At 40.3% G+C, this 21,058-nt stretch overlaps 2 protein-coding genes across 8 annotated transcripts in view; one reads left to right on the forward strand and one right to left on the reverse strand.

Annotated features, from left to right (window-relative positions):
* Nucleotides 1–3,940, forward strand: part of masp1 (MBL associated serine protease 1) — a 29,320-nt gene extending 25,380 nt beyond the window's left edge. For 2 of the 4 annotated variants that reach the window (XM_066648420.1, XM_066648422.1), the window contains 4 exons: nt 304–423; nt 505–588; nt 1,738–1,806; nt 2,664–3,940. In XM_066648420.1, the coding sequence (XP_066504517.1) occupies nt 304–423; nt 505–588; nt 1,738–1,806; nt 2,664–3,535 (1,145 nt within the window). In that variant the 3' untranslated portion in view covers nt 3,536–3,940. Of the gene's footprint in view, nt 1–303; nt 589–1,737; nt 1,807–2,663 lie in introns of those variants that run through there. The other 2 variants (XM_066648421.1, XM_066648423.1) reach the window with 2 other exon arrangements.
* A 545-nt stretch (nt 3,941–4,485) lies between these two features.
* Nucleotides 4,486–20,678, reverse strand: ostn (osteocrin). 4 transcript variants are annotated; one of them, XM_066643090.1, is made up of 5 exons: nt 20,597–20,678; nt 14,159–14,254; nt 11,479–11,699; nt 5,208–5,331; nt 4,486–5,038 (listed from the first exon to the last, which is right to left on the reverse strand). In XM_066643090.1, the coding sequence occupies exons 2-4, from the start codon at nt 14,252–14,254 to the stop codon at nt 5,247–5,249; spliced, it is 402 nt and encodes a 133-aa protein (XP_066499187.1). In that variant the 5' UTR covers nt 20,597–20,678; the 3' UTR covers nt 4,486–5,038; nt 5,208–5,246. The 4 variants fall into 4 exon arrangements, with proteins under 4 accessions (XP_066499187.1, XP_066499193.1, XP_066499179.1 ...); XM_066643096.1 differs by lacking the exon at nt 20,597–20,678 and adding an exon at nt 18,423–18,472; XM_066643082.1 differs by lacking the exon at nt 20,597–20,678 and adding an exon at nt 18,294–18,422.
* Between the last annotated feature and the right edge of the window lie 380 nt (nt 20,679–21,058).

Consider the following 21,058-nt stretch of genomic DNA (forward strand, 5'->3'; position numbering starts at 1 on the left):
CAGTTATTTATATTCTTCAATTACAAAAATTAAAATCCCACATACATTTTTTTGTAGTTTAATTTTAGTTTAATTATCTGTTAATTATCATTGTGTTATTCTTGCATTCTTTTCTTCCTGTTGTCCTGTCCATTTTGTTTTTAACATTTAACATCTAATAAGAAAATAAATATTAAAAATAAAAAGCTGGATCATATTTATTAATTAAGTAAATGGCATAAAAAACTCATGGTTCTCTCTCTCTCTCTCTCTCTCTCTCTCTCTCTCTCTCTCGCTCTCTCTCTCTCTCACACACCCACACAGTGGTTGACTGTGGTCCTGTAGATGAATCTGTGGGAGAAGTGGTCTATAAAAACTGCAGTAACAGCACTATATATGGATCCAGGATTCTGTACAGCTGCAGGAGTTCTTCCGGAAACCACAGTGTGGAACTTTACCCTTGTTAACACTTTCCCGTTCTGTGTCTTCTGCTTTGGTTTATTTGTGTGTGTTTTTTTAACATAGGCATGTACACATGTGATAAGGGTGGTCTGTGGGTCAGAGATGATGGAACCACATTGCCCTTGTGCCAACTAGATAAAAATAAAAGTAAGTACAAAGATCCACCATAACATTATGACCACCTCCTTGTTTCTACACTCACTGACCACACAGGAGCACTTTGTAATTTTTTATAATTACAGACTATAGTCTATTTGTTGCTCTGTATATTATTTCCCCCTCTTTCCCCCTGTTCTTCAATAGTCAGGACCCACACAGAGCAGGTGTGATGTGCAGGTGGATCATTCTCAGCGCTGCAGTGTCACTGATGTGGTGGTGGTGTGTTAGTGTGTGTTGTGCTGGTGCGAGTGGATCAGACACAGCAGTGCTGCTGGAGTTTGTAAACCCCCCAGTGTCTGGGCTGAGAAGAGTCCACCGACCAAAAACATCCAGCCGACAGCGTCCTGTGTCACTAATGAAGGACTAGAGGACGACCGACACACACTGTGCAGCGACAGATGAGCTATTGTCTCTGAATTTACATCTACAAGGTGGACCAACGAGGGAGGAGTGTCTCACAGAGTGGACAGTGAGTGGACACAGGGTTTAAAAACTCCAGAAGCACTGCTGTGTCTGATCCACTCGCACCAGTTTAACTAACACAACACCATATCATCAGTATAAAAAATGCTATGGATTATCCACCACCCAAATCATACCTGTTCTGTGGGGGACCTGACCATACAGTAGCACTTTGTTGTTCTATCTTCTTTATTATCTCCATTTCACCCTGATCTTCAATGGTCAGGTCCCCCCTGAATGGTTCAAAATGGACAATGAGTGTAGATACAAAGTTGGTGTTCCTAATGCAGTGATCGTTCGGTGTATAAAGTGTTGCATGGGCAGTAATGATGTGTTTATATTGCTGTTTCATCTGTTCTAGGTAGTGCCACTGTTACACCAGTTCCAAGATCCTGGGGTTGTGGGTGTAAACCCCACACTAGGTCACTGTTTTTAAGTAGTTTGATGTGTTTGATGGTGTTTTTGTACCTAGTGCCACATGATTCTGTGTAGGCTCTGGACAGCCCTGAACAGGATGAAGCAGTTCAAGTAACAGAATAAATGAATAACATCTGTTTGTTGACATCTGGAACTTTTTTCTGCTTCTTTTCGCTGTGTTCTGTCTGTTTTTGCAAAAGACAAAATCTGATGTTTGTTTAAGAATATCAGTTTATATAATATTTTTGTTCTTAACAGATCCAGGGAGCACCACACACACGAAGTTTGAATCTCAGCTGCCCGGTCCAACAGCCAGAACTAAACATGGTAGGCTGTGAGCTCATAGCAAAACCCTGTATCTAGAAAAAAAGAAAAGAAAATGAAATGAACTGTTCCTAATGAACTTGTGAATGGTTCTTGTGAAATGATTGGTTGCTTTTTGATCATCACTGACTAAAAAACCCTTCTTCTTCTTCTTCTTTTTGGAAGACAAAACCACCAGCAGCACACACAGCGACACTGCAGCCATGATTTACAGTTTCTTAGTAACTGACTCCTTCTTGACCCGCCTCCACAGGAAACTCTGAACTCACCCAATGGCGCAAAAAACGAAGAATGGTCCGCGTTGAACGTAGTTTTGCTAGAATCTGATATAGTGAAAATTGTGAAAGACAAAAATATCATGTAGATAATCTACTAACTGTTCAATACTTTAAGCTAGGGTTAGTGAACTTAAAGCTTGTTTAACTCTCCTTTATAGTTCTCATTGTTGCTATTATTGCAGATAATGCTGATTAAAGCAGGACTATAGAGGTTACTAATCCTAAGCATGGTGTGCTTAAGAAGGTGTGCAAATAAAATCTGCTGCCCTTTTTTGAATTCTGAGCTGTTACCCAAAACATTAAGGGCACCACGCAGACGTTCATGTGAAGTACAAGTCAATATACTTCAACTAGATAAAATTAATTCAAAGCTGAAGAAAATCATAAATATATTCAAAACTCTTATAATCAGATAATGGAAATATATTAGATATTTAAGATTATAAATATAATATGTTTAATATAATTATATTATAGGATGCGATCCTATAATAATATAACAATTTGGCAGTAGAAAGATTGTGTTTCCATTTTGTAATATGTTTAATGATACAGTAATGTGTGTGTGTGTGTTTGTCTCAGAATGTGGCGCAGCTTCCCAGCGCTTCCCATCCCAACTGAAGCGAATAGTGGGTGGACGAACAGCGACTGCAGGCTTATTCCCCTGGCAGGTTCTCCTCTCTGTGGAGGATGTTTCACGTGTCCCTGAGGGCCGATGGTTCGGTAGTGGAGCTCTCCTATCTTCGTCCTGGGTTCTTACAGCTGCTCATGTGCTCCGATCTCAGCGCAGGGACACTTCCATCATCCCTGTTTCCCCCGAGCATGTGTGCGTCACTTTGGGAATTACAGACATTCGAGAAAAACAGCTGTCCATCAACCGCTCAGTGGAAAGGCTTGTCCTGCACCCACAGTTTAATCCACAAAATTATGATAATGATATCGCCCTTGTCAGATTAAGCCAGGATGTGGCACTGAATGAGCTAGTGAGGCCTGTGTGTCTCCCTCCACCATGGGTCAGAGGTCAGTCTCTAAGTCCCCTGCCTCACACTCTGGGAGTAGTTGCTGGATGGGGGATCAACACAGGCAATGCTTCAATGTCAGAAAGTGTGCTGAACTCTAATCCTGGCATCGTATCAGAAGTTCTGCAGTATGTGAAGCTGCCCGTCGTGGAACAGGAGGAGTGTGAAGCCAGTTACGCTTCTCGTTCTGTTGACTACAACATTACAGAAAACATGTTCTGTGCTGGGTTCTACGAAGGGGGACGGGACACCTGTTTAGGGGACAGTGGAGGGGCATTTGTAATAGAGGACACCAAGAGTGGGAGATGGGTAGCACAGGGGCTTGTGTCCTGGGGAGGTCCAGAGGAGTGTGGGAGCCAGCGTGTTTATGGGGTGTATACTCGAATAGCCAACTATGCTCACTGGGTGCATACGCACATAGACACAGAGCGCTGATGGTGATGGAGATATTTACTGTTGTATGCAAGTACAATCAAACTGCATCCCTGATAAAATTACGTTATGTTGAATTTCTAAGTGAAAGTAAGTTTCAATCCCTAAGCGTATTATATTCAAAAGCTTATTTTTTAATTAAACTGCAACTACTCTTTACCAGAGTTATTCCTAAGTGATGATGGATATTGCTGGTTAAACTGTCAGACAACAACAATTATTAAAAAGCATGTGTTTTCTTTGTACTTCTACATTTTCTAACATTATATAAAAATGCATGAAACTTACTGCGCTGTTGGATGCTAGCTCTTTATATTTTGTATCTTTTAACATGCACTCCTTCTGGGACACTACAACAGACTGTTAAATTTGTCTTTGTTTGCGAGTCTATGAATTATTATAAAATAAATGTATATTATCTCGAGTGGATCAGTATGTGTTTTAATTGTAATATAAAATGAATTTTTACTTGACTCAATGTACCCAATAATATGAACATTGCCAAACCTCGGGACAATGATGCTTTATGATATTTTCACACTCCATATTTATGCAGAGCTCTAATTTGGCTTAAGAATTATTGTCTGTAAATTAATGCCTTGCATTTTAACAAAGAACTACAGGAACGACAGATGTCACAAATGAAGTAATGCATAGTGAAATGCCATGAATACAAATGTGTCTAGGCCAGTGATTTATAACTTCATTCCAGCAAGCGGGTGGCTTATGGGGCTTAAGCCCTGGAAATTTTGCCCTGGAAGTTACACATTCTAGCAAATGCACTCTGGGCATCTCTGTCACCTTCATATTTGCAAACCACAATGAAACGCATAATGAATCATTTTGACATATTCATCTGCTTTTTGTTGAACATTTGTTATGAATCTTTGAATAGTACACACCTTTAGATAAAAGCAAAGAAACAGACCACACATTTAATATTTCATCTGGTTTAATGTCAAGGCAGACAAAATATTCTGCCTCCAGTCTATACATATTGTGTGTGTGTGTTTGCTAGAACTGCAGGTATGATATTGAGAGTACAGAGTGGTTTTCATTTTTTTCCCCCACTGACATCGTAAAGAATTTCAAAGAAAATATCAAAAAACTACACTGTGATAATCAAATAAAAAGGAAGAAAAATAAAAGTGTGTTATTTGTGCACATAGTTTTGCCCTTTCCTGCTGGAAATATAGGAATACTAGAGTTTGTCATTGGATAATGTGTTTGCAGCAGTGGCTACATCAGGTGCACAAAGTTAAACTGCTCTGACACCACTGAGGATGTTTTGAGACTGAACATATGGTTCTGGTGATTGAAAATAGGAAGTATGATGATCAAGGTTAAAGCTGGGTGTATTATAGGTTTGGAAAGCTATAGTGAGATGATAGAAACAATACTATGCTTGTGGAGGTTATACATACGCAGTTTGTGACTAAAGGTTGTGTGGTGATTGTGGATTGGAACTAGTGTAATTTTCATGCATCTTCTACCTGCAGAATACACCTGTGAGTAAAAGTAGATCAAAAACACAGTCAGTATCTGAAACTGCATTTGTTTTCTTATTTAAATGCTTATCAAACACAAAAATAGGGGCCAGATTTGCTTGTCATGGGACAGAGTGTTTATGCAATATTTGCCTACAGCTGTAACTGTAGTAACATTATACCAATACCTAAATACGAGAGCATTGTCCGATGGTGTCTGATGGAGTCTATCCTCTGTTGCTGGGAAGACGGCCCACACCAATCCTATCCATCGGAACGGTAACTCTTCGCCTTGGCAACTCTACAAATTTCCTGCAGACACACATGGCTCAGTCTATTTATTTTGAATGGCCATACGTCCTTGTGAAAATAAACATTTTTAAATAGTGCTTAGCAGGACAAAGTGGTTCTAAAATACTAGAATACTGATCATGTTCCTCTTACACGCTACTGTGGACTTTCAAGCATATACCTCAGCCGTCACAGTCTATATAAACTAATGTATTGACCATGTCACTGCTGTTAAACATGAAGATATTACATCATTCAAAGCCCTGGATGAATGCAGAGGTTCGTCTGCTGCTGAAAACGTCACACTGGTTTCAGATCTGGTGATGCCGAGGCCTACAGCTCAGCCAGGGTCAATCTACACAGGGGCATTAGGAAAGCCACATACACCTACAAGAACTTCCACAACTCCGAAACCCACCTCATGTGGAAGGCCATCCAGACCATCACAGGCTACAGACCATCACCACCAACTCTCCCATTTGACAATGCGTCTCTCCTGGATGAGCTTAATCAGTTTTATGCTCGTTTTGAACAATGCACAGCATGGGGTGGGCCTACCCATCACAACAGTAATCCCCTGGCACTCTCCACAGACAACGTACATTTAGTGCCGAATGGGGTTAATGCACGAAAAGCCCAAGTCCTGGCACATGATGGCATTCCAGGACGTGTCCTCAGAGCGTGTGCTGGACAGCTAGCCCAGGTCTTCACAGATATTTATCAACCTGTCACTGGCCCTGTCCACTGTTCCCATATGCTGGAAGACATCCACCACTGTACCAGTGCCTAAATAACTTGATGCTGCATGCTCAAATGATGTCTGCCCTGGTGCACTCACACCCATTGTGATGAAGTGTTCAAGAAACTGGTTCTCAGGTATTGGGAGACGATGCTTCCACCGTCACTGGACCCCCACCAGTTTGCATATCACACAAAAAGATCAACTGAGGAAGCCATTACTACTCCCCTTCACCCATCTGGACAACAGGAACACATATGTACTTATGCTGTTCCTTGACTTCAGCTCCACTTTCTACACAGTCGTCCCCACCTTCTGAGCTCTCTGCTCTTTTCCGGGGCACAGATTCAATGTCATCACTAAGTTTGCAGATGACGCCACTTTGATTAGACACATCAATAACGATGATGAAACAGCACCTGGCTGTCTGATGTTCTACCAACAACCTCTCACTCAACATCAGCAAGACCAAAGAGCTCATTGTGGACTACAGGAAAACCAAGCGCTGCACACTCTCTCCTTTTCAAATCAACGGAACCCAATTAGAGCATGTTTCCAGCTCCTAGGTGTTCTCATCTCTGAGGACACACAGCACGACATCAACGTCTTTACTTCTTGCGGAGATTGAGGAAGGACAATCTCTCTTCCCCGAACCTCACTAATGTTTAGTGCTGCACCATCAAGAACGTCCTGACCAACTGTGTAATAGGTTGGTATAACAACTCCACTGTGGCTGACAGGAAGGCCCTGCAGAAAATGGTAAAGAATGCCCAGTTGCATTACTGGTGCACAGCTCCCTGCCATCAGAGACATTCACCCACAGTGCTCCATACACAAGGCCCACAGCATCATCAGGAGCTCCTCCCACCCCAACCACACGCTGTATAACTTCCTAGGAAGGAGGTACAGGAGCATTTATGCGAGAACCAGTCAGCTCAGGTCCAGCTTCTGTCCCCTCACTATCATTCTGCTGATCTCCACAGTAAACAGATAGTCACTACATTATAAACTCTACTGTCCATAAACCAATCCATACTGTAAACCCTAGACTTCTTTACTTAGCATTCACACAGTACATGTTCCAATACACATGAATGCTGTACATGAACACTATAATTACACTGTACCCTGATGCATATATTCATTCGGTATATTCCATATATAAATAGGCTGTAAATACCATATTCTATACAACTTCTCACTCCACATACATCAATAAATCATACATACACACACACAATATGCTTGACATATATGTACATTTATATTGCTATATTCATATTTACTGCACCTCTTTGCTTTTGTACTCATCTGTCTTTGTACTATGCTACTATTTGCATTTCTGGTAGATGCTCACTGCATTTAATTGCCCTGTACTTGTACTAAGCAATGACAATAAATCTGAATCCATCTAAAAACTAAATTTTGCCTGGAGCAGATATTGCTCAAATTTCTGCTTTTATCATTTACATAATTGTTCTTTAAAGAAATATTTAGGAAAATTTATTATGGGTGACCACACATTTCTTTAATTGGCAGAGATCCAATTATATTATGTGGACATTTAGATGAGGTTTCCATGTCACAAGCATTAAGTTGACGTGATGGCAATGGGTCAGCACAAAAAATATTTTTAATGACAGATTTAAAACATTAAAAACTATATGAAATATTTCCAGAATGTAGCAGCTGGAGATGTGATGTAAACAAACAATATAATAATGTATTTTTTATTATAAGAGACAGTTACCACTATAATAATAACACTCATTTGGCCTCACTGAGGCTCAGACACACACATACATAGTACGCTCAGAGCACTGATGGAAATTAGCCAATTCAAATAGTCTGCATAAGTAATCATGGACTGAACATGTCTGAACCCTGTTCCAGGTGTAAAAGCTGAGCTGGGACAGAGTTCTGGCTCTGTGTGTTTTAACATGAAAGCAACAAAACCCACTAAACATCATCATCACATTGCTGGAAAACCACTGATCCTGACCTAGGGGTACCTCTAATCACAGCAGACGAGTCTCTGGACAGTAAGGAGTGCTTTGAATTGGGAGAGAGCTGATGTAAAGATGCAAATTCCCCTCTATGGCATCTGTTCTGATCAATGTGTTGTCCATTAAGAGGAGGTATGTGCATCCTAGTATCATCATAATTGCCCAGATCTCACAGGAGCAAAAGATTTCCAACAGAGATGCCCACTGACACAATACCCAGCTCACAGGCTGTGGGTTCAGCTGAACCTCCCGGACTTCAAAGGATTGGCAGGAGATCAGATGGTATGTTGTGCTGAGGTGAGAGTGAAATATAAGAATTGCTCATATTCCTTGTGTGCTCACAGATCCACTTGACTAATAATGTTATATATAATAATATAAAATGTTAGTGACTAAGAGTTATTTCAGTTATATCTCAAAGACTGAAGGATGCCAGGTTTAAAAAAAGTAACAAACTTACCTGAAAAGTGTACTCTGTTTCATTGCAGTAATTAAACGTAATTTTAATATTTGTAAAAAAAATTAATGTATGTCTCTGCAAAACCTTTAATGGGATGTTGTGTAAAGGTTTTTTTTTTTGTTGTTTTTTACATGTTATTTGAATTTGGTCGTTGGCGTACATACATTGCATTACATACCTAAGGTGACCCCGAGTATGGTTTGAGCGTCAACGGTTTATTGTGGGCTTTTGATTTTAAACTTAAATATTCTGAGCAAATGGCAGTTCTAAGTTTTATGTTATTACTTGGATGTCTACCATAGCTTTTAGCACCATCACTTAATTGCAGGTGTTTTTAATTAACAGGTGTTTGTAATAATTGATGGGCAGACCTGTAAAATAAGGGTTTCTCTATAGAACCTCTCAGTGTAGAACACTGGCAGGAGCAGCAACTCCACAGGGTTAATCATAAACATTCAGAGAAAATCTGTAACATTTGCTTCAATACATTTCATTAACATTTCTGTAAATGTTAGGGTTATCATTTTTCACTTCATTTGAAATAGAAGATTTCAGCTTAACTTTTTTTTGTTTGGGTTCTAATGCTGCCAGTAACAACCATATTTTACTATTACTTCTTCATATACATATATATCATGTATGGCTGGATGATATGGTCTAATTTATATTATATCATCATTCAAATTTCAGTCGATATAATTTTGTTATCAATATAAACAACATAAAAGCCACAGAAAAAGTGCCTAGAACTAACAAGAAACAAACTTCTCTGCTTTGTCAATAGTAATATTTTTAAACACATCGATTTAGTTTGTCAGTGTGGACTGGAGTACATCCAGTTGAGCTCCACCAGAGAAATCAAGCCAGTTGAAACAAATTCTCCTGGAGTTCAGTTTCAAACCGAGCAAAACAACGACTCTGATGTTTGAGAACATCTGTCAGGCGTTTAGTTAACACCGTCCTGGACGGCATTTGTAGACAAAGCGCACGCATTATATGCCATTAAAACACTGGTGAATTCTGACCCCTTTGGCATGCCATACTCTGGGCCTGGTAGAGGGAGGGAGCGCCTGGAAATAGGAGGAGCGCTCCAGGAGCACAGTAAAGGAGCATCTACGGCAATGGAAAGCCATCAGAGCCAAAATATTTTAGAATACACTTAAAAGTAATTTTAAAAAAAAAATGCTATATAACTCCATAATACTTGACTGTTTTTGCTTAAAATTTTGTAAGTTGTCTTACAAGACCCTAGTGAATCAGAAAATGTAAAGAACTGGCTGGTCTGTTATCCTCAGCACCCAGTAACGCATTGTTTACCCCTAAAATAATAGGCACTTTTAGTTTTTTGTCTTTTTTTCTGTCTTTAAAGGTTCTCAATTGGAACTTAAATGATGGAAACAAAAGCCTGAAAATCCAATGTACCCTCTGGTTTAAATTAGCTTTATGATGAAAGGTTTGTAATATTTTTTAAACGTGTTTTGTAACTTTAGAATTTTGTTTTTGGCACGATTTATTTTAAAATAGGTTACAGTGAGTTTTATTTATGTAACTTAGTGTTTATTATTTTTTATTTTAACTTTGACTGAGATTTAGTACTATTTAACTATATATTTGTACAAAATTAAATACATCTCTAGTAACCACAATTTGGTACAAGGATATGACAATTACACAGAAAAAACTGTGTGAAAATACTGTTGGGCTCTATGACTGAATGGATGTTAGATTTGTGATGCTGATTGTCGAGCGTATGAGCTCAAAAAATGAATTGAGCTTAACAAAACAAAACTGCTTTATTACCAAGAGCTTGTAAATGTACACATGTACACTACAGAGAGAGAGGGAGCAGGCTACACACTATAAAGTGCGCATGTCTACTAAACGCATCATATACACAGTTACTCTATACTGATAATAATGGAATGAAATACCTATCACAATGATAAGGTTACAGGGTCTGTTTTATTAACAGAAACAGCAAGCTACTGCTCTGCTGCTGGCATCATTTATAGCACCAGAAATCGCTACACTAATGATATAGTCATCATATATAACACTAGAACTCAGTAAAGATGACACTGTTTAAAGATCTCTCGACTCGTTAAGCAGAAACAACCAAACAAATCCACTCTGCCATGCCGTTTCTGTCACTGTGGCAGAGAGTGCATCGAGCAGCAAGTGCATGTCTGCAGCCAGACTCTGTTGGGTATAATTTTGTTTGGTCTAGTTATCTATAATCTCTCTAAAATGGTTAAGAATATTTGTATAATGTTATTTTAGAATACATTTGTGTAAAGCATGCAATTTGCAAGTGAAAAAAAACAACAAAAACATGCAAAAGTTTAAGCAAGATTTGCTGTATACGTCCCACCTGCCTCTAGCACAGAGGAAGACCCAGTGGCGCACATGTTTCTATAATAAGGCTCATAGGTGGTACATATAGTTGTTGGACTGATAACGGGTGGTACTTTGTCTATAAAGTTTGCTGCTTGGGTTTTCTGTATGCTTTGTATTGAATGAATGCTTCTACGCCTCTGACACTCTGTGTGAGCATACGAATGCGTTTTATCATAGACACTGTTGGACAAGCCTTTTGGGAAGCCTAAATTAACCTAATGAGAATTTGGTATTAGAAAAATACCAAACAGTGTTCAATTCAGAGTGTATATATTTTGTATGCGAGTTGTGCCACCTTGAGTCTTGTACAAATTAATAAATTGTTGTATTACCTACTGGAACCTTTTTTGAAACACTGACACTTTTTATGAATGCATCACATTCCATCATGTGTTTTATTTCTAAACAGCCATACAATATCAGCAAATATGTTGTTGTCTTAATAATTTACCCACTTTTTTAATGAAGTTATACAAGAATTTGTTAAGTCTGTGTATGTAGTTATGAAATGGCATATTGAAATGTAAACATTAATCAGTGCTTCTGTTTTTGACACACTTTCGTACCTCTGCTTGTTACTCTTCGGGTCCATGGTGCTGATGGACAAGCGGTCCAGCGGAGTATTGGAGCCAGAGAAGCTCCTCTTTCTCTTGGTCTCCATGACATCATTCTCCAAGCGGAGCAACTGATCCAGAAGCAGTAGTTTAGCATTAACGGAGCCTGAAGCCTTCTGTGTAACTGAAACAGTTTGACCTTCATGGCTCTCCACTGAAGCAGGTTCCACATACTAATATAAACCAAAGAGGAAGAAAATATGATATTATATAAATATAATATGGAAATTGTATTTTCTATGACAATTAAGTGCTTCTTTTATATTTAGGACTGGGCAACAAAAACTGGTAAATCAGTGCAATGCTACAAGGGGTAAAAAATCACTATATGCAAGGGACAAGTCCCAAAACCAGTACTACACTGAAATAAAAACAGTGAGGTTTCTGTAGTGGAAATCATTTCAACCATTGTGTTTTTTACACACTAATGCAAAGAAAAACATACCAGGATCCTAATCCATAACAGAATCCAAATATCTGAGAAAGAGATAATTTATGATGGACTGAGGTGAAGTAGAAAAACGTCCACTGGTTCTATTAATAAAAAAAAATCTATTTGGAATTTCTGTGTGCTTGGGGTTAAAGAAGAGAGGGACCATTTGGCTTATATAAGCACACCGTCAAACAGCCAGCTTCCTGATGGTCTGTGGCTGCATTAGCGCATATGGCATGGCTGACTGGTGCATCTGTGAAGACCTGATATATGTATACACACACAAGATTTGGAGCAACCTTAGTTATTTGTTTTTGGCAAGTTCAGTTGTTTAGTAAATATCAACAATAAATACAATTTCCTTTGAATCCTAATTATAGATGGTTACAGTTCTACATTGCAGTTTTCAGATCAAGTGTGACAGAGATGAATAGGTTGTAAATTGCAGGCCAGAACATGTCTCAGAACTCAGCAGAGTGCTCCACGAACCAATTCTGAACATTTGTGCATGGTGCATTATAGTGCAATAATATCGTATCATTGTGTGGAGGGCTGCAAATGGTCACCAAAGAGTGAAAAGTAGCAGGCAGTGTTACATGACTTATTTGCAGATCAGTAGACCCAACCCATGCCACAAGGACACACCCCATACTGGCATGAACCCCACAACCAGCCTGCACAGTGCCTTGTTGATAACTGAGGTCCATGGCTTCATTGAGTCTGCGCCACACACAAACCATCAAACATCACACACAAAACATCAGCCAGAAACTATTGGTACAGTGATTCATATGACCATGCCACATGTTGGCGGTCCTCTAGGGTCCAGTTTTCAGCCTGGTGAGGTGCCATGGTTTGGTGTCATAATGTTAACAGAGGAACTCCATATCACATGGAAGCTAAAGAATGTTACACTGACATGCAACATATGTCTGTGGGGCCTCCTGCATTGAATGTGGTTTCTGCCTGAGATGTTTGTCTTTGAGTTTGCATGTACAATTCTAACCAGACACCGCTTCTTATGTGGCTGGAAATGCCTCCTATGAGGTGTTCCCATTGCACACATGACACTGTGGATCAAGTAATATTAAATACCTACACAAGTTTGGAAATGGAGTGTCCCCTCCGTCTGGCATGCACTCGTTTGAAATCTGGTAATTATATCCCCTTACCATGAATATGATCACCAGCATTCAGCCTCACTAGAAAACACCTTATGCACAACTTATGCAGGCGTAGGTGTCTTGTGCTCGTTTTTCTTCTCTTTTTTTAATCAGAACATGCATTAAATATACTGTAGAAATCTTCGATGAGAGGTATGTATAGCTATATATTCAAAACAACAAATGCTCTGACTTTAAAAAAAACAATAAAGGAAAAAGGAGCTTAGATTTCTTTTGGTTCATGTGATTTTATATATATATATATATATATATATATATATATATATATATATATATATATATATATATATATATATATATATATATATATATATATGAATGCCATTATCATATTCAGTCCAAGGTGTCCCAGATGAACACTGCCCAGAGCTTCACAATGTCTCTGCTGTTTAACCAACTTTCTGTTGCCATCTCTTTACCAGGTAAACAATGCCCAAATGGAAATACACCAGGCTGTTCAAATGATGTAAAAGGAAAACATGATTCAACAGACCGGGCCCCCTTCCGTTCTGATGCTAATGTGCTCAATGTACACACTTTTGGCAGCAGACAGAGGTCTGATTGGTCACTCTGATTAATCTGTAGTCATGCAATCAGCACTTTTTGTCAGCAAACTGTGCTACAGTAGCTACTCTCTGTGGTGCTAACCCTCACCAGTTGTCCTTCCTTCATTTATTAGGTACTACCCACTACATTTGAGATGCCACAAACCTACACTTAGTCCCTCAGCCCATTCTCCTGCCTCCAAAGCATTTATTTTAGAAACCGACTGACCCCTTGCTGGCCAATGCATCCTTTTACATCCCACCCTGTAACCACTGTTGTGCCGTTATGACATAATCAGTGATATTTTAAATTCCATTGACTGTGGAAAGAAAAAAGGGGTTACGATTAAGCTTAGGTTAGGGTTTGTGTATATTATTATAAAGATACAGTACTGCAGTCAGTAGAATTCCCCCAAAACTTGGATTAAATCTGTGCATATGTGTGAGTAGAGTGTATGACCACATATTACCTCAGGGTTTTCCTGGGTTAAGTAGAAGCTTTCAGCGCTGCAGTGGAACAACCTCACTGTCAGAAAAAAGAACAGCACACAACTGCAGCCCAGCATCTAAAACACAAAGTACACACACGTATGTATAAAGGAACACATTAGTAGATCATTATTTATTGGCTTTTCTGTTTTAAACTGTTAATATAGGGGGAAAACGTTCAACAAACACAGCTTTATTTTTACAATCTTTTTATATTGATTTCAATTGAAAATTAATGAGGCAGCAGAGTTAATGAGGCGGTGGAGAAGCAGGTAGTGTCTCTGTCACAGCTCCAGGGACCTGGAGGTTGGGGGTTTGAGTCCCACTCAGGGTGACTGTCTGTGAAGAGTGTGGTGTGTTCTCCCTGTGTCTGCGTGGGTTTCCTCCGGGTGACTGTCTGTGAGGAGTGTGGTGTGTTCTCCCTGTGTCTGCATGGGTTTCCTCTGGGTGACTGTCTGTGAGGAGTGTGGTGTGTTCTCCCTGTGTCTGCGTGGGTTTCCTCCGGGTGACTGTCTGTGAGGAGTGTGGTGTGTTCTCCCTGTGTCTGCGTGTGTTTCCTCCAGGTGACTGTCTGTGAGGAGTGTTGTGTGTTCTCCCTGTGTCTGCGTGTGTTTCCTCCGGGTGACTGTCTGTGAGGAGTGTGGTGTGTTCTCCCTGTGTCTGCGTGTGTTTCCTCCGGGTGACTGTCTGTGAGGAGTGTGGTGTATTCTCCCTGTGTCTGCGTGTGTTTCCTCCGGGTGACTGTCTGTGAGGAGTGTGGTGTGTTCTCCCTGTGTCTGCGTGGGTTTCCTCCGGGTGACTGTCTGTGAGGAGTGTGGTGTGTTCTCCCTGTGTCTGCATGGGTTTCCTCTGGGTGACTGTCTGTGAGGAGTGTGGTGTGTTCTCCCTGTGTCTGCGTGGGTTTCCTCCGGGTGACTGTCTGTGAGGAGTGTGGTGTGTTCTCCCTGTGTCTGCGTGTGTTTCCTCCAGGTGACTGTCTGTGAGGAGTGTTGTGTGTTCTCCCTGTGTCTGCGTGTGTTTCCTCCGGGTGACTGTCTGTGAGGAGTGTGGTGTGTTCTCCCTGTGTCTGCGTGTGTTTCCTCCGGGTGACTGTCTGTGAGGAGTGTGGTGTATTCTCCCTGTGTCTGCGTGTGTTTCCTCCGGGTGACTGTCTGTGAGGAGTGTGGTGTGTTCTCCCTGTGTCTGCGTGTGTTTCCTCCGGGTGACTGTCTGTGAGGAGTGTGGTGTGTTCTCTCTGTGTCTGTGTGGGTTTCCTCCGGGGGACTATCTGTGAGCAGTATGGTGTGTTCTCCCTGTGTCTGCGTGGGTTTCCTCCGGGTGACTGTCTGTGAGGAGTGTGGTGTGTTCTCCCTGTGTCTGCGTGGGTTTCCTCCAGGTGACTGTCTGTGAGGAGTGTGGTGTGTTCTCCCTGTGTCTGCGTGGGTTTCCTCCGGGTGACTGTCTGTGAGCAGTATGGTGTGTTCTCCCTGTGTCTGTGTGGGTTTCCTCCGGGTGACTGTCTGTGAGGAGTGTGGTGTGTTCTCCCTGTGTCTGCGTGGGTTTCCTCCGGGTGACTGTCTGTGAGGAGTGTGGTAGGGGGATTGGTAGGGGGATTGGCGACTCAAAAGTGTCCGTAGGTGTGAGTGTGTGAGTGAATGTGTTGCCCTGTGAAGGACTGGCACCCCCTCCAGGGTGTATTGCTCCCATTGATTCCAGGTAGGCTCTGGACCCAACACGACCCTGAAGTGGATAAGCGGTTACAGATAATGAATGAATGATTGAATGAAAACAAATAAGTTCTCCTGTAAGTTACTCTTTTTGGATATACATATTTTTAATTGGACAGCAACAATGACTTGAAGGTGGATTTAATATATATACATATGTTCTGATAGACTTTCATTTATTGGGCCTCTGTTTCGTTATTTCAATACATTTTCAAACCTTAAACAGACACCACATCCTCACATGATGTGTGTGTTTATGTTGTGTCTTCTGTGTAATGTATTCTCAGCCGCACACACACACACACACAATCGTGTTACGTTACAGAGATACAAAGTGGTGTTTACCTTTAGCCGGACTCCATCTGTGAAAATACACTTGACTGTGCAGTTCAGCAGCCGTGAGACTGTGAGAATGATTCTAGTGCATGAACACACCCCAACACACCCTCTGCACAAACACATGAACTAAGCCCAAACACACTGTAGGACGCAGCAGGTCCACTGACTGCCCCTTCTTTAGTGTCCCCATCCACCCTTGTAACCCAAACCCCAAAAAACACAAACACACACACTGCCAGGCCAAGCCACGTTCACATCAACCTGGAAGACAACTACCTGTTGACGCAGTTAAACAGTTTAGTAAAACTCTTCATGTTATTTAGTCCAACTGGGAAGATATTTTTTGTCTTTTCAATCTTTCTGGTACTACTGATCCCTCTTGGAAACTATGATGAATAACACCCTATTCCTATGTACTTTCAATATACATAGATTCATTTAAGATCATGCACATTTAAACCACTGACACGTTTAATAAAACATCATTGGTTATCAGTGGCACTTGGCAAGGGTCGGATATATTAGGCAGCAAAATAATAAACTGTTCTTAAAACAAATGTGTTGAAAGTAGGGAAAACAGGCAAAGCATAAGGACACGAGCAACTTTGACAAGGGCCAAATCGTGAAGCTAGAGGACAGGGTAGTAGCAAAAGAGTGATTACTGTATTGTATCAGAACGGTATCATTGTGCAAGGGGTAAACTACCACCCTGACAAACAAACTCCCCTGACCTGAATCCGAATGCGGATCTGTGGGATATGTGGGAAATTCTTGCAACTTTAAGGAAATGTCTATGAATGTGGGGAAATGCTGTTCTCTCTGGTTTGGTTCTTTTCAAAACTGGTGCAAATCCTGAATGGAACGAGTTAAAAACTTTTAACTCGTCAAAACGAGTTTGTCGAAAAGGGCAAAAAACTATGTGTGAAGGAATAGAACTATTTTACCTCGCAGTAGGTTTTTATTCAAATACTATTTTTTCTGCCTTCCTTAAAACCTCATAATAGACAGCAATAATTAACTGATTCTGATCTGAGGCTGCATTTCGATTGCTTCAGTGCGTTGACGGCAGTGAACGCATCAGACCTCTGCAACTGGCCGCGTGTGGGTGTAAACAGAGGTGTAAACAGACCTCTTCAGCTGTGGGGGTAAACAGAGGTGTTCCCTGCAGCGTTCAATTAAATCACGTCCGGGTGTTTGCAACTATCAGGTAAATACCCGCGATCTTCTGATTGGACAGACGCATAGCGTTGGACGGATTCATTTGCATAAAGTTCACCTCGGCTCAACGGTTCACTCAGCATCCCCCAATCTCCGGACCCATAATGCACCGCTCGGCCGTGTCTAACGGCTTCCCAGATAAAATAATTATTGTGATACAGTGTAAACGCAGCGTAAGTGCCAATATCTCATATTACAGCATGAATCTCAAGTGTATTATTGCTTAAGTATATAACACACAATACGAAATATACGTACCTGTAAATGTTTTCTGTTAGTGACTAAAGTTAAAGACAAATTTGGAATGTAACTGCAGCTGGCCAATAGATGGCATTAAGGCACCATCCTCCCTGGTGGAAATAATTTGTTTTAATTTAGCCCCTTATTTCGCTGATTGGTCGCCGGCGGCAAAAAAAAAATCACTCTGTTATATCCGTCAATATGTCTCAAATACTACAGGTCCAAAGTCGACAGTCAGTGTACCAAATTAAAGCTTAAAGTCACTGCTTTTCATTGATTTAATCATTTTATATATAATCCCACTCGAAAATATTTTGGTCGAAATATACTTTGCCAGGAAATTATGAAAAAATTTTAGTGACAGTAGTGAAACAGATTTTCAGATTTTTCATATTTGAGCCAATGTGTACATATCATACACCAATGAACGGGTAGACTCTCGGGATCACGAGGATATAAGCCATTATACGCTACAACGGACAAAGGGATTAAAGCCGAAAGAATAAGATAATCCAAACTTCAGGTTTCTTCCTCATCAATGACAAAACCGCTGCGTATCGAAGCCTGAAGAGCCCACAAAAGTCTCACACACAGTTATCACAGCAGCGCTTACCTTAGATAGTCCCCTTCAAAACGAGACTAAATTTGAGTGTCAACGTCAAACCGTTCATGAGTATTGTGAAGAGTACTGGTCGAAAAAAATAGTACATATTTTCAAAAATGAAAAAATGCCATGTCACACCTACTGCCGCGTAGCTTAGGCTCTCAGACTTCCAACGACATGTCAATCAAATCTGTACACCAATCAGGGGCAGAGTTATGGCGATGTGCACCCAAGGAGGAGGGACAAAAGCAGCAGAGCGCAAATGTTTTCAAAGCCTAACAGACCCAGACACTGCGAGAGAGACTCAAACGGTTCTGTTTGACAGCCACAAGGTCCAAAAACAATAATCAAGTCAATAAACATGTTTTGAAAGCTTAGATTTCTTTTATAAGCTGCCTTTCCCTCACTGAGGCCGTTTAAATGCAACAGGGTGTGTGTGTGGGGGGGGGGGGGGGGGCTTGCTCTACAGCCAATCAGAGTGCAGCTCTCGCCTTTTAACACGTCAGTCATTTAAAGGAACACTGTACTCGGTGAGAAACAAGTGTAAACATCAGAAATAAACTCAGTATATCAGAATAAAACACACCATACCTTACTGTTTGGTGAGGGGTAAATGGACACTTGGTGAGGGACAGGAGAAGAGTTTCTCAAAGAAAGTAAAGAAAAAAACTAAGATGTTGACATTAGGTCTAGACAAAATATATACACTGTATTTTTGCAGTAAAAGTAATCATTTTCCTTATGGAGAGCTCGGGGTCTAAAGAGACACTTGGAGAGGCCATCTGTCCACTGTCTGCACCAGCTTGAATAACTTCAAATCAGTAGGAGGTATCAACTCCACATTTTACCTGATGAAAGTAGACCCCTGGAGACACAGTTTAAAAATAAAAAAGTAATGGGACTCATGAACTCTTCAGTTTATAGTCACTAACATTATTTTTTAAATAAGACAAGCGGCTACATATTTTTTGTGGTTTCAATAAGCTTTTGCCCACTATATATATTTATTACTCTAAATGGTTTCTTTTACAAATTTGAAAGGTTTTCTGTAAAAATAAATCATGATAATGCTTTATATATGCAATAACGTTTATTCACTGCCTGAGCAGATAGCCTCTAGATTTGGGTAAGTAATTTCAGTAATTAAAAAAAAAAAAAAAATATATATATATATATATAAACTACGTATTTGAGATATTAGTATGCTTGTTACATCATAATCAATATTAATCATAATTAATCATAAAAGTAACATAAATTTAGCTAATCAGCATCCTCAAATCAGATGCCTCAGGTGTGTTATGTCTGTCGCCCCAAGTAGAGTCAGTTAGTGGTGGACTAAAGATACCTGATGGTTACTGGTGATTACACAGGGCACAGAATTCCCACAGCCTCCAAATTCAATAAGATCTCTCTTTTCTCCTAAATCCATCTCAGAGTAGAACTTTGATAAAGAAACTACAGGTCAAAAGGAGAGAGCTCAGTCCACACACACACACACACACACACACACACAATGCACAGTTTTCTATGTATGTAGATAGAGTACTCAGCAATATATAATTATCTAGATTCCGAAGTGGTAGTGTTTATTCTTTTTGATGTTTGGTTGTTTTTTTTTTTTGTTGTTTTTTTTTTTGCTAATATGAAGTTTAATAACCATTGAGTCATTGAGTATCTGACTGAACTTGATTTAATCACCAACTTTATCTTAAGGTGCTTTACGGAGAGCCTTGATGTATAGCGTGCATATAGGCCTCTTGACCTTGAGGGGAGTAGAGTGTGCATGCATGTTCGTTAGTGTGCACGATGCTGTCCCAGTGACAGTACTAAACACATTGTCCAGCAACATGAGCTAACTTTAGCATTTTCCGTTCCCAAAAATAAAATGCTAGACAGCCGTCTCACTCACACAAACACACACACAATCTCTCACACACACACAGTCTCTCTGCAATACCAGACATAAATACCACACACACATTCACACCTCCACACTCCATTTAAAGCTATGCAACTTTGACTTTATCCATACATTGCTTTGATACTCTTAATTATAATGATATCCTTAAATGCACTAAATAAGATTAAAGAGTAAGTGCTATGCACAAATACACAGACATACGGAAAATGCACAGCACTAGTCATTTAGCCTCTTCAAACTCTTCACTTATCTTTAAACACCTGTTAAAACAAAGCAAACAGTAAAACCCAAAACAAAAAATATATCCTGTATACTCACCTATGGCCACATATGTGTATGTGAGAGAGATTTTTTATGAAAAAAAATGAGTGTCCTTTATTTTTCTTACCTTCAGTCACAAATCTGTTGTGATCACGTAGGAAAGGACGGACAGTGAAAGTTCCTGGAATTTTTCACGTTCTGAGTTTCCCTCCCTTTGCTTGTTCACAGGGTTGTCTTTCACTGTTTTATAGCCTCTCACCGGGAATCTCCACTCCAATTGGTGGATGCAATCTCTCTGACATCATTTCTGCAGGTTTTCCACTGTTGCTCGCCCCAAAAACTCCCTCTCTGACACTCTCATCCCTGATGCAATTAACTACAAATGGTAAACCAAGGGAACAGCTGGAGCGTGTGTGTGTGTGTGTGTGTGTAGTAGTAGTAGAGGTTCTCACTCCACGGACATTAACTCACAAACTGCTGTGAAAATGACAGTATATCTTTCTGAGTGTGATTCTATCTGTATGGTGCATGTATATCTCCTTCATTCTGCTGAATCAGACAACACATGGAAAAACTTAAATCTTTTGCT

This window comes from Hoplias malabaricus, chromosome 1 (assembly GCF_029633855.1).
Source record: "Hoplias malabaricus isolate fHopMal1 chromosome 1, fHopMal1.hap1, whole genome shotgun sequence".
NCBI lineage: Eukaryota > Metazoa > Chordata > Actinopteri > Characiformes > Erythrinidae > Hoplias > Hoplias malabaricus.